Source organism: Mytilus galloprovincialis, chromosome 1, assembly GCF_965363235.1.
Source record: "Mytilus galloprovincialis chromosome 1, xbMytGall1.hap1.1, whole genome shotgun sequence".
Classification (NCBI taxonomy): Eukaryota; Metazoa; Mollusca; class Bivalvia; order Mytilida; family Mytilidae; genus Mytilus; species Mytilus galloprovincialis.
In genome coordinates, this window is record NC_134838.1 from 54671127 (window position 1) to 54689414 (window position 18288).

Consider the following 18288-nt stretch of genomic DNA (forward strand, 5'->3'; position numbering starts at 1 on the left):
TTCCTTTAATATTATCCTTTATTGTAATACAATTATTCTCATATTAAAAGAAAATGTTAGTTTATGGTTTTTTCCCTAATAACCTATCATTCTAAAAACAAATAAAATCTATACAATTATTTAAATGTCATTGGGACACTAATACTTCCTCTAAACATTCTTATTTTCTTTTTCTTAAATAGTTTTTTTTCTGATAAATATGTCAATATATCATATAAAATAAATTATCACTGAATACATATGTTTTTATCACAATAAACATGGATTTATGGTTACACATGCCAAAGTATCATCATTCCATGTGTGGTAACCAACACCATTGATTATTCCAAATCAAGTTAATCAATGCTGAATTGTCTACCATTATCTGAAACTGCAAAAAAAATGAATTCCTCAAATCAACATGGAGTAGAGATTTCATAGTTGTGTTGGTATAGAATAAGTTTTAATAAATTAAACTGATTTAACTGCTTGTTATTGTAGCTCCACTCACACACTCTTGGCTTTATCATGGCAGCCAGTTTTGTTGGTGGAGGAAGCCAGGAAAGGAAGTCATTTTTCATAATGTATGGTTGCGGTCTTGTTAATGAATTATAGAATAACAAATCAAAGAATTCAAATAGAGAAAAATATTTATCAAGTAACTGACAACACATTATAAAGTAACGAATATTTTAAACAATTCTATTGGGTGAAACGTTATCATGTGACATGGAATAATTCAGTTGTTTTTCATTCAATTGCAAGGAAGGATGAATAACCCTAAAAATTTCCACCAGTGGTGAATAACCATATTATTCACCGGTGAATAATCTTTTGAGTTTGTTGTTTTTTACTTGAGTTATCTCCCGTAAAATGACGTCACATACGTAAATAAACAAAATGGCAGCATTCACATTAGACTGAAAGCCCACCGAGAGAAGAGGAAATAAGGCATTGGACATGAAACGAGTGCCAGCAGCCGATGATGTCTCTTATAAAAAGGTCCTTTTCAGGGCCATCAATATTTTACAAAAAGATTCTACCTTTGTTGTACATTCGAGAAATTCTAAAGCACAAAGCTGTCAAAGGTATTTTTGTGTGTGTTATGTAAAGAATATAGTTAGTGTTGAAAGGCCTTTCCACTGTTAGTTCAGTATAATAAAACAATTGTGACCCCTTAGAATCGATGAATATCCAAAATTGTCAACCCTTAAAAGTTATTTCACTTCCAGCTGCGCCCTCAATGAAATAACCTTCTTGTGTTGACAATTTTGGATATTCACTTCTTCAACAGGCAATAATTGTATAGTGCTGTTCGGTCACAAGTTGAATAATTTTTGATATTTGAATTCTTTGATTAGTTATTATTTTTATTACATTGGCAAATGACTTTTTCAATGAAATTAATTGAGATAATGTAAGGAACTATATCTTTTTCTTTGCATTCACAATTTATTTTAATCCAACGTTACTGACAATGCCTATGACGTCAGGGGAGTGAAATAACCACGTTTATTTTACATGTGAAATTATCGGTTTTTATTTCACCAGGAAATCAATATATATCATTACAACCAATGTAATTACACCCAATATCATTCCCCTTATTTTCAATAACAACTATCTTCTTCAGCCAAAATCTGATGTTTTGCAATATTCTTTTTAGTCCCTATTGTTAAATATGAGTTTCAACTCAGAAAGTCAAGTTTTTGTTATTACCTGCTTGTAGGTGTGTTTTCAACATTTTCTGTGTTTTTTCTTCTATTCACTGATGCAATTTCTGTATCTTTAATTTCATTGACCTGTAAAGTAATCATGAAACAGCTGTAAACTCTATAAAAGTATAATTTGGCTTTAAAATTAGAAAGATCATATCATAAGCAACAAGTGTACTAAGTTTCAAGTAAATCGGAATTCTGCTTCATCAAAAACTACCTTGACCAAAAACTTTAACCTGAAACTCCCACTTTAATTTTCTATGTTCAGTGGACTGTGAAATTTGGGTCAAAAGTATAATTTGGCTTTAAAATTAGAAAGATCATATCATAAGCAACAAGTGTACTAAGTTTCAAGTAAATCGGACTTCTGCTTCATCAAAAACTACCTTGACCAAAAACTTTAACCTGAAACTCCCACTTTAATTTTCTATGTTCAGTGGACTGTGAAATTTGGGTCAAAAGTCTAATTTGGCTTTAAAATTAGAAAGATCTTATCATAAGCAACAAGTGTACTAAGTTTCAAGTAAATTGGACTTCTGCTTCATCAAAAACTACCTTGACCAAAAACTTTAACCTGAAACTCAAACTTTCATTTTCTATGTTCAGTGGACTGTGAAATTGGGGTCAAAAGTCTAATTTGGCTTTAAAATTAGAAAGCTCATATCATAAGCAACAAGTGTACTAAGTTTCAAGTTGTTTGGACTTCAGCTTCATAAAAAACTACCTTGACCAAAAACTTTAACCTGAACAGATGCACAGACAAACGGAGCACAGACCAGAAAACATAATGCCCCTCTTCTATTGTAGGTGGGGCATAAAAAGAAAATGATTTGTTTCCAAATGCAATGTCAAGCAAACTTTTTTAAGAACTTGCACTTTTTGCAGGAGATTATGATAGTTTACTTGTCAGGAAGAAAAAAACACTTGTACTTTCTTAATAAAAAATAAATTGCCATTATGGACACAAAATGATGTAACAATGTTCATTTTTATAACTCCAAAATATCACTATAAAATATCCCAAGGCTAGCTGCAATGTCCATAATACATTTGTGATGAATTAACTTATTAAATTTGTTCACAAACATTTTTAAACTCCACTGAATTTCACATGTTTTTGAGATCTTAAAATCATTGATTTTTAAGTCATCACATTATATATCATAATTGTGTCTAACATTTTACATTTTGTAATTAGTTTTCCTAAAATAGCTAGGCATAAATAAATGGTCATTTCAAATGTGTGTCAACATCAAAACTGTGCTCTGATTGTCTGACATTATCGAATTATTATCAAAAAATCTTCCAGGCTCATTTTCAAACGGACCTCCACTTACACAATCTATGCAATATTTTAAATACCACTGACACAATAACTGTTTGTTTGCTTCTCAAATTAATAAAAATATATAATAATAATAAAGTTCTGACATATATTGTTAAAGGTCAAACTATACAAAACAATCATGTTTCAGATAACAATCATGTTTCAGATATATGTTACTTGTTTGCATATCTTGCTTTGATAATAACTTTTTTTTTAATAAACAGATTCTGTCTATTGCATTTTTTAATTTTTTTTTTAGATAAATGATGTTTTCTGTATATTTTTTAATATTTTCCTAGGTCCTGCATTGTTGATTATGGTATTTTTTACTGTTAACAGTTTTTGTTTATCTATTAATGTTTTTGAAGATAAAAGGCAACTGGATTCAAACCAGTAGCATAAACTTTATGTAAAAACAATAACTCTGAATATAGTTACTCATTTTTATCTTCTATGGATAATTTAATGCTACATTATCTATTATAGTTTTCTAGGCAAGAGGGAAAAACATTCTTCAAAGTACTGAGTATTAGCATACCCCCACTTATAATTCTTAACACCAGAAAACATGAAATGGGTTTCTGAATGATCCAAAAAGAGCTACAACATATCACTGGTACACATTTCATGTTCATTTTATATTTTGAAAGTTTTAGAATATCATCAAACAGAGAATATTTTTGTAAAAACTTACAAAAAAATAAGAAAAGATGTGAAAACTTGACTTTAAAGGGCAATAACTCTTTTAGGGGCCAATTGACCTTTGGTTGTGTTGACTTATTTGTACATCTTACCTTGCTGAACAATTTTGCTATATACAGTTTATCTCTGTCTATTTAAATATTCAAGAAAATAACCAAAAAATGTAAAATCTCCTTAAAATTACCAATTTAGGAGCAGCAACCCAACAACAGGTTGTCTGATGCGTCTGAAAATTTCAGGGCAGATATATCTTCATCTGATGAACATTTTTACCTAGTCAGATTTGCTCTGAATGCTTTAGTTTCAGAGCTATAAGGCAAAAGCTGCATTTTACCCCTATGTTCTATTTTTAGCCATGGCGGCCACCTTGGTTGATTGCTGGGGTCATCAGATAACTTTTTTAAACCACAGGAGTTTCAGAGGAGAAGATTTTTCTAAAAGTTAATGGACGAAGATGACGACAACAACGACGATGGGCGACGACAGTCGCCAAGTGATGAGAAAAGCTCACTTGGCTGTTTTGGCCAGGTGAGCTAAAAATTGTGGATTAAACCTAGTTTTGTAACTAGTTAAACCTCTCACTTGTATGACAATTGCATAAAGTACCATTATATTGCCAACAATGTGTGAACCTGATATGAAACAATTACTGAAACTTACCATTTGAACAGCATTTCTAACATGTTCCCTTTTCTCTCCATATACATGAACATACAAAACCTTTTCTGTATGTTCTACACCCCTGGTTTCTAATGCTTGGCCTCTCAAGAAAAGTTTGGTTTTAGTCTTAAAAGAAAATTTGTTTTACTTATTTGTAAATCAAGGTGAAAACATCTAGAAATGTAAGAAGAGCAGGCCAAATACCTCCAAAAATCAATTTGTTAGTTTATTTTGTTTGTGCGGCACAAATGGCTATTTATATATGGTAGCATTTATTATTGGTTTTGGAAAGTCCAGAAAAAAAACACCTATTTCTGTTTTTTATGCAGAACAAAAGAAGCAAGATGGAAACTTTATATTATAAAATCAAGTAAATAAGTTCTATATATAGGTCAACATGGTCATTGGTTTTCTTCTTACAGATGTAAATTCCCTTCATTAATTGTTTTGCATATTTTTGTGCTCTAGTCAATAAAAATATAATAACATTGTATTCATATAATTTAAAAATGCAAAGCAAAAACAGGTATTTTGGAGTCTCTAGAAGGAACTATTTGTTTAATATATTATTTTAAAAGACACAATATGTTTTGGAATGCTTGTACATGTCAAATTTTATTTTGGAGACCATGTCTTTTATTTTATTCAATCAGCACTGTGGATAGTTGTCTCATTGGCAATCATACCACATCTTCTTTTTTATATCTAACAGATATTTTTAATTTATAATGCATTCCCTACATTACACACATTGCTTTGCATAAGTGGTTTAAGCTTAATGCTACTGTAAATTGAGAAATTATTCTGTGCATCTATTATTGCTATTTTTCACAAATGGACAAAATTGGGAATTTAATTATTGCGATTACAAAATAATCTGCATACAGATCTATGTTTCAGTTATCAAAATACGAGTTCTTGTTATTGCGATACTAAGCATTAATATAATCCTCGAGATAATTTCTGAATTTACTGTAATTGGTAGAAATTTTCCTTAAGAACTAACAGTTATCACATACATTTTGTTGGGAGTACAGAAGATTTTCAAGTTTACTTTGCTTTCTTTGTGAATAAGTTTATCAAAAATATTAAATTGTGGTTCTTATTCCTGAACGTGTGTTTCTTTAGTTCAAGTATATTTTGGCCCCTTTGGGATTTGATAATTAGTGTTAAACAAAGCATTTATCAGCACTGACTGACTGTAACTTCTCAGCATTTGGTTCAAGTGCAACCTGGTATTGAATCAACATATGAATAATTTCACACAACATGGTTAAAATATCCCCTTCCCTGCATCAAATCCACAATAAACACTTAAAGTGTCACCTACAGCACTTGTAAGTTTAACAAATTGATTTTATAAATTTATGAATATTATATTATCACCTATTGGTTGCTCGTCATATCACTTTGCTTTTCGGTCATAACAAAATTGAAACCTTTGACTACACAGTTTGAATTCTTGGACGGGAGAATTAATATGTGTAACAGTAGCATCACTACTGACAAGTGACATCAAGGTTTAAAGGTGTTGTCAATTGTTTTGTAACATGTTGAATATTGATAATAATTTGCATCATAGTTCCTAGTTTTAACAGACCATCGTCTTAATTAAAACAAGATTTTTTATTAAACTATCTTCTTTTTGTAAACATACAGATGTCTTTCAATTATTCATTTTTCAGCTATAAGTTTTAATCAATTTCCTGCTAAAATAATCTTTAATACAATATAATCAGCATCTTCTTTCCTACTTTTTCATATTTGATTTAATAACTATAAACATACCTCTGTTTCCAATGTTTTCTGTTTGGCTCTTATTAACTGAATGAAGTTTATCTCTGGGAAATCATCTAGATGTATTTCAATTTTTTCCTTGAACACTTTTGGACTGAAAAAAAGAAAACAATCAAAAACTTCCCTAATCTTTATGCAAACACATTAGATTCAATAGATTCAATGAAATATTATTTTGAATGACAGAACATTTTCTTATCTAATCTACTCCGTTCTAAATTTTTGATTTGTCTAGACGGTTTCTTTCCAATTTCATCTTCTAAATCCTTATCAATTCAACTATTATTTATACAGATTCTATACAAATGCTGCAATTTTTAAACTAACATTCATTTTTTTACTTTTTACTTTAAGCATTTGCCAGATATACCCTCTTATTTCATAATTGGTTGTCCTCATTGAAAATTGGGGGGGGGGGGGGGGGATGGTAATATCATCCCATATAAGTGAACAGACAATATAATATATGTGGGCTTCATTGATATACTATCATACAGATCATTTTGCCTTTTTAAAATTTCTATCTATCCATTATGGTTTTCAACAAATACCGGTAGGTCAAAATACTAAAATAATACTACATCAATTTCTTCATTTAAAGAATCTTCTAAGAATTTTATTCTAAATAGACATATTAACATTCTGCATATATTTGCCACTGTCCTATGTTGTCTATCTGCAACTGGTTATAAGATAACAGACATCTAAGCCCTTTTCACTCTGGTGGATAGTCATCATTTTGGCAATCATACAACATCTTCTTATTTTTTATAAAAACTAAGTTTTACCCCTGAGTTTTTTGGGCTTTTTTTCAAACATTTACCTTTCAGATACTGTAAGTGTTGCTGTTGCTGATGCTAATTTGTCCATCTCATCTCCATCCTGACTTGTTTTGTTGTCCGGTAAACCTTCTCTTTCTCTATCTTGTCTTGAAGAACTCTTTTCAGAAACATTTTCACTATTGGTGTTTGATGTTTTATCTTTTGTTATATCTGTGTCTTTTTCAGCATTTGTACCAGTAGGTTCATCTTTTGGTACGTCAGAACTAAATAATGGCAGAAAGTCTGTATTTTTTTTCTTATCATCTTTAATCCCTGCAGATTGATCTTTTGGAGGTATGAGATCAGGAATCTTTTCTAAATATAGAGCAATAAATTAGCAAAGAATATATATGTAAGGCCACACCAATTTAATTTCTTGTTCTACAGATTTTTGGACTCAAAAAATTGGGGCGAGCGAGCGATTTGAAAATTTTAATAAAAAAATATTTTTTTGCAAATTTTTTAGGCGAAGCTTGAAAAGTAAAGGCGAGCGATTATATTTTTTTTTTTGTAAACATAAAATAGTAGGTTTTGACAATATTAAAACTTGATTTATCACTTGTACTTTGACATTTTTTTAATTTATGAAGTATTTTTCCCTGTTCATCAAATAAATAATTGAATAATTAGATTTGGTATATGTATGTGTGCCAATTAATGAGACAATTCTCCATCCAAGTCATAATCAGGTTGGGAACAACTCCTCAATTTTATAAATATCCTTTTTATGAGGGGTCAATATAAGTTACAATATATTTTTTTGTAAATAAAACTTTTTAGTACAAAAGAGCTCATATTTTCCCAAAGAACTATATATCTATCTGGTATTAAATGGTCAAAACATGCCCAAGAATTTTGTAATATTCCTGGACTTAGGCCATGTTAACACATTTACTTTAATATTATTCAAAATAAATAATATCATAAATAATTCTCTTTAAGAATATAGTAATGCTGTTTAAAATTATTTAAATATGCTGTATTTCTCCCCTCTTTTAGTTAATTTTTTTAAGTTCTTCAAAGGATTTGTATAGTAACACTATGCAAATCCTTGGTATTTCTTCAAGTTTCTTTTTTACAACAGTAAAATGACCCCATATGTGCCCTTCTGAGGGATAATAGCAAATACAGGTCATAGTACGTACGGCAGAGCTTTGACCCAGACCAAACAGCAAGCTATAAGGGACCCCAAAATTATAAATGTACACAATTCGAACAGGAAAACCAACGATCTAATTTATATATATACAAATGGGAAAATACCAAATAATATTTATGAACATCAACGAACGATATCTAACTGCTGAACGACAGGCCCCTGAATCAATCAGGACAGGTGCATAAACATGCAGGGGGTATGGATAGTTTTGTATCGCCAGCATATTGCAGTTGAAGGCATTTCTTTCCGAAGTTCTTTGAAGTTTATTTCTAACAACGAACATATTTTGATAGGGAATCTAAGTAAGGGGGAAGGAAACCAATGTTTTGTTACAGGTATTTTCTTCTGTTTTCTATTTATATCGGAGCACTCCCATTTGGGATAAATGGGTTTCATGCTGAATCAAATATTATCACAGACATTGACACAGTGTACTTGGGTGCTTATATGTTTAAAATCGTTGTAAATACATGTTAGATTGTGATTATAAAAACAAGTGCAAATATCTGTTTATAATATTTACAAATAAAAAAAAAACGGTGCGGGAAATGGACACGATTACATTTCCGGATGCGGGAAGCGGGAATATAAAAAAAATAAAAAAATTCTGCTTTAAAAAAAATAGGTGCGGGCGGGTCCGTCGAACAAGTAATTAAATTGGTGTGGCCTAATGGTTTGGTTTTTGCTTACAATTCTGCTAGAAGAGTGTCTCCAATAAAAATTGAATGAAGTTATATTGACTCTATCACTGATTCATGTGTTATAACAGATTCATTCTAAATATTTAGAATTTGTTTGATCTAAAATAAACAAAATTGAACTGTCAAGGGAGGAGAAATATTGATTTGCACAACATACAGCTATGGAATTTAATTTTCTCATGACTTTTCGACAATATGTAGATAAATTTTTGCTCTTTTTTCTGTTGGCCAGTCCATTGTTAAAATTCTATCATCTTGATGTGTCTGTATGAAAACAACCATTTACTGCAAATTTTAAAGTTTCTGTGCTAAAGTTCATCTCCCAGTATATTGCTTTTCAAATAAGAATAACATTTTTTTCATAGTTAGAATGTTGTTAAATATTTATTTCATGCAAGTGGTAATTCCTGTTATTCTCTAATACAAGATAATCTGGACAAGTGAGGAGCTTTGCGTACATTGAATAACAGATGTTGGATAAATCTGAGACATCAAAATCCCTCTAATTGCCTATACAGCATGTTATTATAAATGTCAGTAGGAAAGTAACGCAAAACAAAAAAACCTATAAAATTCACACAATATGTGGTTCTGTTGATGAATGAATGCGTCAGAACACACCTTGGGTGTTCCTAGTTGATATTTGTGTTGGATCTTTAGGGGTTCATTGAAAGTTCTTTTGTTTTGAGAAAATGTTTAATGAGAATTTTGTTTTCAAAAATTGATGATAGAAACTTTTGCAATTGGCTTTTAAATATTTGACGTTCAAATATTTGGCTTGAAACATTCTTGGTGATGGTAAATCCAGAAAAGTGCTTCCGACACATGAAATTTATAAAGTTCTGTTCTTAATATTTTGGGGTTAAGAAGGTATCTTCTACAATTAATTGTGCCAATTTGTCTGCTTTTTTTTTCGCAAGCCATGTATAGGTCTCCAAAGATGAAAGGTGAAACAAGGGTTAAAATTTCAACTGTGAAATTAATATCTCTTCTAAGTTCTAACTGGAGGAATATATTTATAAATATAATCTAAAAGTAAAATGGTGTAATTTGAAATTAATGTGATATTTTTTTTAATCTAAGTTATGATTTATTAATCACAGCTTATTAATTTTAGCTACCTATTTTCAAAAGAGTAATATTTCAGCTATAAAGATAAAGATTTTCAAAAAAACCATTGTGAATTAGGGAGAAATTAACTTGTTTAAAATTGGAGAAATAAGAATTACACTGTTGTGAGGGGGAGGATGCTCATTTCCCAGATCCCGCTTCTTTGTAATAATTTTCCACTTCCAACCTTTTCCCTTCTTTTTCCAATATCACACCTCTCCACATTCCAACCCCCCTTTTCACCCACATGCTAAAAGCTTGTCATTCCCCAATGCTGAACTACCTTAAAACAATGCATTTGCTGATGTAAAATGCAAAATGTTTTAAACCCTATCCAATTCAACTTAGTTTTGCCATCTCTAACCAGTTCAGAAAATCATGATAATGATGGTATTCAATATTTGTTGAATTTGTTTGGCAAATTAAGGAAGTTTGCTGCTCAGTTTCAAAATAAATAACTTTTCATAAAACTAGTATATATTGATATGGGATTAGATGAAGAATCCAAAAAGCAAAAAAACTATAGGGGTCAATGTGCTTGTTTTCGAGATATAAGCCATTGAAATTTTGGCGGGAAAATGTTCTCTCTTGATTTTTCATAGCTTTATCATTGACCAGTTAAAGTTCTCAAAAACCATTAAAAAATAAATAAAATTTTACAAATGGCGTATAATTATACATATAAAAGATTAATGAAAAGAAAAATGGGGGTTCATGTGCAAATTTTTTTAAGGCATTCAAATGGATAAAATCAGAGGATTTTGAAAATCTGACAAAAAATCCAAAAATATGACAAGCAAACATCCTTAAGCCCAAAACTGTACCTGCTCATTTCCAATCTGAGAAGAAAAGTTCTGTTTTTATAAAGTGGAACATGGAAGATAAACAGCATTTACAACATAACCTACAACCAATACAAAGTGAGTTGAACTTGAGACAAAGAAAATAACTGTAATATCTTACCTCTGAATTTAAGACCCTTCCAGTAATTTTTGTGAACATCACATACATTTTTAATTGTCTTTATTGCACTGAAAAGACAATTATGAATGTTACTTCAGATATTTATATGAAAGCAATGTTGCTTCAGATATTTATATGAAAGCTTTCAGTGGCAGATTTCTGACAATACTAATTGACAACAATAATCCATAGTAATTTTGTGCCAGTCAGGAAACAATACTGAAATTTGTTCACATTATATATTTTTCGTTCCAAATGTAATTTACTTCAAATAACATGTGAACCTTCAAACCCTATACCTAGAAACAAAACTTCATAATATGCAAAACACCAAGAGTTGACTTTGACATATAAATATTGTCTTCAGTGGACACCATTCTGGCTTTAAACCGTTCTTAAATCCATTTGGCTGTGTAAAATTTTGACTTCATATTGACATTTGGGCTTCAAACTTTTTACAATAAGTGCATAAAGGCAAAACTGCCAAAATAATCTCATTTTGGAAATCTTGTCATTAACATTTAGATAAAAGCAACAGCTTTACCCCAAAAGATATTTTGCTACAAAATGTATTTTACAAAGATTTAAATGTGTGTAAAATATCCTTTTGTGTATGTAAATAAAGCTGTTACTCATATGTGTTTTGACCCAAACTATGGTAAAATATATTAATTTCAACATACTTGCATGTTTATGACATCATAGCAACATCAAAAGCACACTACATATTAACCTGCTCATTTATCAATAAAATTGCAATAAATTTAAGTGGCTTAGATAATTTTGATATCAGATTATCTTCATACTCAGTATTATATTTAAGAATTGAATGCTTCTTTTTGTAACTTGATTGGGGGGTGTAAAAGCGTTGACCAAAGTACATTTTGTAAGAAGTGCGGAAGTGCTTCAATCTAAAAGTGTGTGCACGGTCAACGCTTTAACAACCCTATGAAGTTACAAAAAGAAGCATTCAATACTTATAATTACATTTTTTTAGCTAGGATCATGAAAACATGATTTTTATCAAGTTTTTATTTAATTTACCTGTGCACTTTATTGTGGGACCTCGTGTCATCATGAATGATGAATTTTATTGTGTAATGCAGTTGCTTAAGGAATAACGTGAGCCTGCAGTGTATCCAACCAGAATAACGTATTATAATGAAACATACATCTAATGTAATTTTTGTAATATACCAGCTGCAAGTTACAATATGCAGAGTGAGCATAGTAAACAAGTTCAAAAGAGTTCATATTGTGTCAAGCAGCTGATAGATATTTTACAATATATATATGCAGACAACCAGATAATTGATTTCTTTGCGTATTTTGCATGATAGAAACAAGTGTTTTGTTCAACCAGCAAACTGAAGATGACTTGATGAGTTTAAGTCTAGGTTATCAAAGTCAGTTCAATCGTTATGACGCCAGTGATATGTACAGTTGTGGAGTGATCTTCAGTTTACTAAAAATTCTGCTCAATCAGGTAGAAGTGCAGTTCCTTTGGGTTTTTTTAAATCTTTTATTTTGCATGTACTGATTTTGTGTTGTGAATGGATAACCCATATCCTTTCTCTTCTATTCTTCTAATTTTCTTTTAAATTATTTTATACGCAATGATACTCAATGACAATCATACCACATCTCCTTATTTTCATATTGAACTATATTGTCTGAAACCTAAAAGGTAAGTTCTATTCAAAGCTAGGAATTTCCAAGAGCCTCTTTTTAAATATTCAAAATTACCTGTCCTTAGGTTTTGTTATCTGTAATGAAGGACATGAATCTCCTAACAATACGGATGTACACATACACATTGAGTGAGATATGGAGGTAAGATTGTATCCACCCTGAAAAAAAGTAAAAGGTTATGCGAATTAAAACCTAACTCTTTGTTATCTGTAGACAGGTGCAAATTAAATAAATTGTTAAAAGAATAAAGCTTGTGCTGGCATGAAGCAACTAAATTTCCAAGAAATATTTTTTTAATAGATAATTGCAACTGAAAACAAGGGCAATATCTTTTATAAGAGTCTGACAGTTTTGATTTAAAGGACAATGAAATATCTCAACATCTGGACATTTCTCGCCACATAATCTCTATTAATAACTGTTTTCAAGATAATATACAAAACTTCCATTTTACTCCTATCTCCTATATTTAACCATGTCAGCTTAATTGTTATTTGGTAGGGGTATTTATTTTTAAACTAGTTACTAGTACATAGTAATAATAATTATTGTGGCCAAATTTAGTTAAAATATACTCGGTACATAAGATTTTTTATCAAGTTAACAGAGCAAGGTGATGTATGATGACTGGTGACTTCAGATGGAGAAAAGCTCACTGAGGCCTCTTAGCCAGGTGAGCTAAACAAGAATGAAAGAAATAAAGTTTAAAAAATCAATTAGTTGAATTATAAAACTATTTAGGTTTACATTTTTCATGCATTTTTTAAGTCAGCTATTTATTAGTCATCAGTTACTTTTCATTACAAAAGAGAGATGCTAGAATATTTTTAAATATTTGAAACAGTACATTTTAGTCTTTTAAGGTAGATTCATGGTATACAGCCATCTTGGATTGTACAATCACAGTACAAAATCAGTCTAGTTATTTGGCTTAATCTGCAAATTTGGAGACATATTTTCAATTCAATGGTAAGACTGTTTTTCTATATAAAGAAAACTTGTTAATTAATTGTATTTTACAAAATATTTGAACAAATATCAATTTATTTGGTTTAAAAATCCTTTTTTCAAATGAGCCATTTAAGGGGAGATAACTTTTTTAGTACAAAATTTATACTGGGCTAATAGAGATTTTTTATTTTTACTTGTAGCAAGGAAACAAGTTTGGTGACACCATGTTTTCTTTTTATTTTCTTAAAACATATTATGAAAACTATCTTCTCACAATTTATTTCAAAATTCTATCTCATAGATTTTTTTTTATGCACACTAATGGGTTTTTTTCATGAACAAACTAACCACATTTTGTCAATTTTCAATGACTCATAGCTCGAAAAATAGCATGGTGACCCATACTTTTTATTAAATTTTTGAAAAGCATAGTAAAATCTTCATTTTGGCAAATTATAAGAAAATTCTGTCTCAAAAAATATATACTTATGATCTACCTTAATCCCTTATTCAGACAATTTAACAAAATCACAGATGAACAGAGAATGGAATATCACAAGTTTGGGATGATCACAGAAGAACAGAGAATGGAATATCACAAGTTTGGGATGATCACAGATGAACAGAGAATGAAATATCACAAGTTTGAAATGATATTCAAGTGCATCAAAAATGATGACCAATCATAATCTTACTAGCAAGTTTCATTATGTTTCACAAAGAAATCCATTCCCCATGATAAATGCTGTTCAATGAAACATCATAATTCCTAAACAAAATGGCCTACATCTTAAAGAAATATTACAAATGTTTATTCTTTCAAAAACAAAATAAACATTCATTGAAATCAACTTTTTTGAAAAAAAGGTAAAACATTAATAAATTCATCATATTTTTTTTTCATTATAATTTATTCAGTTGTATTGAAAAAATCCTTCTACTTTACTTTGAATTGATGTATGACATCTACATGTTTGCATTTAGCATTATTTTAACAAATCAATTCATGCGTTTCAAAGATGAGAACCTCTGATGAAAAATAGATTTCTTATGTTTAATATTATATATGTATTGTTTATACAGCCATTCCAGCTCACACTTCTAAATTAATGTTATTATAAAGATGCCAAAATCCTAGACACATTCAGTTAACATGTAGAGACCACATGTTATATCTTGAGGTTAATTTCTCTGGCATTTAACACTTTAAAGTAACACAAACAACTGCAATCTGACCAGGAGACACACTAATCTTTTCTTCTTAATCATATAAATGTCACATTGTTGTTTTTGTAATAATTATTAATAAATGTACTTAGCAGTACAAGAACACTTGATATTAAATCATAATTCAAAGGGTACTGCAAGTAATTGCTTGTTGTTTCTAATAAAGGGTTTATAATCACTTATCCTGTTAAGCTGTGTTCACTGTTCACATCTATCAGTTGACCATTAAATGATGTTTTCATCATTTTTTACTTTTCAGCAAAGGCATTTCAAGATTAAGTTGTAACCAGCATTTTGAGGATATACAATATCATGTAATAAAATGGCTTCTACTAATTTGTATGTCTACATTGGTTGCATTAACATTTTTTGGGGAAAAGTATTAAGCAAACTGATGTTACTGATGGAAAATTGCTCAACCTGAAAAAAAACCTCCAGCTTCATCTATAGCTACTTATGCTTTAACTGTATACAAAATATCTAATCAAGAGCTCCAGGCAATACATAACACAATATATAAACTGAGATTTCAAAGCAGTTTCCTTTTTCCATGGATCACTACTTATTTATTTGGATTTTTTTACTATTCTTTGGGACTTCCAGTTTATGGGTATGTTAATACTGTTACAGTACAGGTAAGTGAAAAAAAAACTTGATTCAAATAATTATTTCAGTTTTGGTCTCCAGTTTATCATTAGTAACAATATATCTAAATTTGAAAAGCATTGTTGAACAGTTCTTAAGTTATTACATAGCAATGACACAATGTGCCATTTTCAAATGTATCAAGGATCATAAATCTTGAATAGTAAACATGGTAAAGGTGAAAATTGTCAATATTTTACATGACTTACACTTTGTCATTAGAAACTACATATTAAAATTTGAAAAGCGTTAATTGAAGTTTTCACAAGTTTTTTCACCAAAATCTGCCATATTTCATCATTTTGATTCAACAAATATGATGGGTAGCCACCAATGGCATCAATTTAATAAAAGAAAATTTAGCTTTAGAAGACTGGATAAAAAACAAATTCATTAGTTTAGAGATACCAGTTTATATATATGTAAGAATTTGAAACACAATTAATGGGACTCAGAACAGCAATGGTTATACTGATGTGCGATGGTTTGACGCTTAAGTGTATTTTTTATCCTTCTGAATGTGCTATGGTAGCATTATGATGCTATCGTGTTGATAGCTATGTCGAAGTGTGATGGACTTCATCAAGTCTATTTTCAATGCTTTTTATGTCAATGTTAGAATAGTGTCTTGTTCCTTTTGAGTTCATGTGATTCTCCAGTTTGAGTCAGGATGCCCTCAGTTGATGTTTGTTACATTGAACTGTATCTTTAAATTGACTTAAAAGAAATGAACACTGGTAAACTACTGCTGCCTAATTGTATACCTATTCTTACCTCAAGAGATAGAATAACTCTACCATTGGCTAGGCTGGACAACATATGTGTCATGTGGGCATATCCTGATGGTGATATCATGTAACCACCCTGAAAAATATAATAACAAATTATTAGAACATAATATGAACACCTTAGTTTTCATAATTTCTATCAAATTATTTTATGTGAGCTTGCTGTAAAAGACCCTCATATTGAAAGATTCATAGCATGGTCCCAATTTCTGTTTTCTTTAATTTAACAATGTTAATCTACATATTCTTTTCTTTTACCCATTCTTGATTTTTCAGCAAATTTTTATTTTCTATTCTTTTTATTTTTACATCCACTCATTTTCTATTCTTAATTTTTTGCCTATTTTGCTCTGTTGTATATTTTTTGTTTTATCCATTATTTTAAATTCTGTAAACTTCATCCACACCTTCATCAATCATTGGGTCAGAAGGTTGAGACAAGGTCACAGTGCCTATAAACAGAGTGAAATTTCGGGACACAATTTGTGCCCTCAACAATATCTTTAGAGCACCAGATAACTGTCAATCATTGATGAAAAAGGCAACTTCTGACAGCCTTGGCATCATCTGAATTTAGCGACTGTTTTTCAAAATTTTGTTGTAGCTATATGGTTGATGTGATTGGTATACACAATATCTGAAGAGACTGGCTACATAACATAATATGTTGAAGGCCATACGGTGACCTATAGTTGTTAATGTCTGTCTCATTTTGGTCTTTTGTGGATAGTTGTCTCATTGGCAATCATACCACATCTTCTTTTTTATATAATCCAAACTATAAAGGTTTATTATGACTATTTACTTACCAAGGGATCACCTATTGCTGAATCAAAACCAGCCGATACCAAAACCAACTCTGGAGAATACTGAAAAGAATCAACATTTGTTTATTGAGTATTATGTCACCAGTAAATGAAGATTTTGTATGAAGTATGGATAGCATGTTCCTACTGGGAGCTTCTCTCCAAGAACCTCCATGGGGATGTGACTGTCATACACGTGAGAGGTTTAGCTAGCTATAAAACCAGGTTCAATCCACCATTTTCTACATTTGAAAATGCCTGTACCAAGTCAGGAATATGATAGTTCTTGTTCATTCGTTTTTGATGCGTTTTGTTATTTGATTTTGCCATGTGATTATAGACTTTCCGAATTGATTTTCCTCTGAGTTCAGTATTTTTGTGATTTTACTTTTTAGTAGTCTATCTAAATCTATTATTTAATGCACCAAGTAAAAGTGCCTACTTGATTATAATATTATTTGGATATTTATAATTATCCAAGTCTTCATTTCAAAATAGTGATGTACTGTTTGCTTGGGTAAATTGCTAACCATGCATAGAGTGTGCTCAGTATCTGAATGGAGTGCACTGAGCAGATTTTCATGCACCAAATATGCAGGGTAATTGAATGCAGTGTCCTAAGTAGATTATCTTACACAGAGCAATAAAAGAACTGTTTTATTAAACTTGTTGCAAGTAATTCACCTTGCTGTATTGCTTATTATATATTAATGTATTTCATTACAGGTCATAAATGTTGGGAACCACAGTATTTGTTGTATTGCATTTTACAGGAGCAGAATATAATACAATTTAAGAAATACCAAAATGATTTCTATTTTTACTTCCTTCACAGGAGGCCCACTTAAGTAACATCATGGTCAACATTACAGAAGCAGAATTTAATACAATTTAAGAAATACCAAAATGATTTCTATTTTTACTTCCTTCACAGGAGGCCCACTTAAGTAACATCATGGTCAACATGACCCAAAAATTCCAGACTGCTACAGTACTACTATTGGATTAATGGTACCTTATACTTTTATTTGCCAATATTTTTTTCCCATAGGCAGTGACCTTAAAATGTCATAATGTTTGTTATTATTTTGTAAAGTGCATAGAGAAATCCTTGAAAAGAAAACAAATGTGAAAGAATGAAACTGTAAATTGATTCTCAGAGAAAATATTTAATACACCAAATCATTTTTTAAAACATCTGCTATGAAAAGTTTATTTAACAAATGGGAAAGAATGCAA

The 18288-nt window shown here is 30.3% G+C and overlaps 1 protein-coding gene across 3 annotated transcripts in view; it reads right to left on the bottom strand.

Moving 5' to 3' along the window:
- LOC143078966 (protein deacetylase HDAC6-like) overlaps window positions 1-18288 on the bottom strand; it is an 87643-nt gene continuing 69355 nt past the window's right edge. For all 3 annotated transcript variants that reach the window (XM_076254064.1, XM_076254054.1, XM_076254049.1), the window contains exons 27-35: window positions 17053-17112; window positions 16230-16319; window positions 12687-12790; window positions 10941-11008; window positions 7010-7322; window positions 6178-6280; window positions 4390-4515; window positions 1702-1784; window positions 1-373 (exon numbers count right to left, since the gene is read on the bottom strand). In XM_076254064.1, the coding sequence (XP_076110179.1) occupies window positions 364-373; window positions 1702-1784; window positions 4390-4515; window positions 6178-6280; window positions 7010-7322; window positions 10941-11008; window positions 12687-12790; window positions 16230-16319; window positions 17053-17112 (957 nt within the window). In that variant the 3' untranslated portion in view covers window positions 1-363. The remainder of the gene's footprint in view (window positions 374-1701; window positions 1785-4389; window positions 4516-6177; window positions 6281-7009; window positions 7323-10940; window positions 11009-12686; window positions 12791-16229; window positions 16320-17052; window positions 17113-18288) is intronic.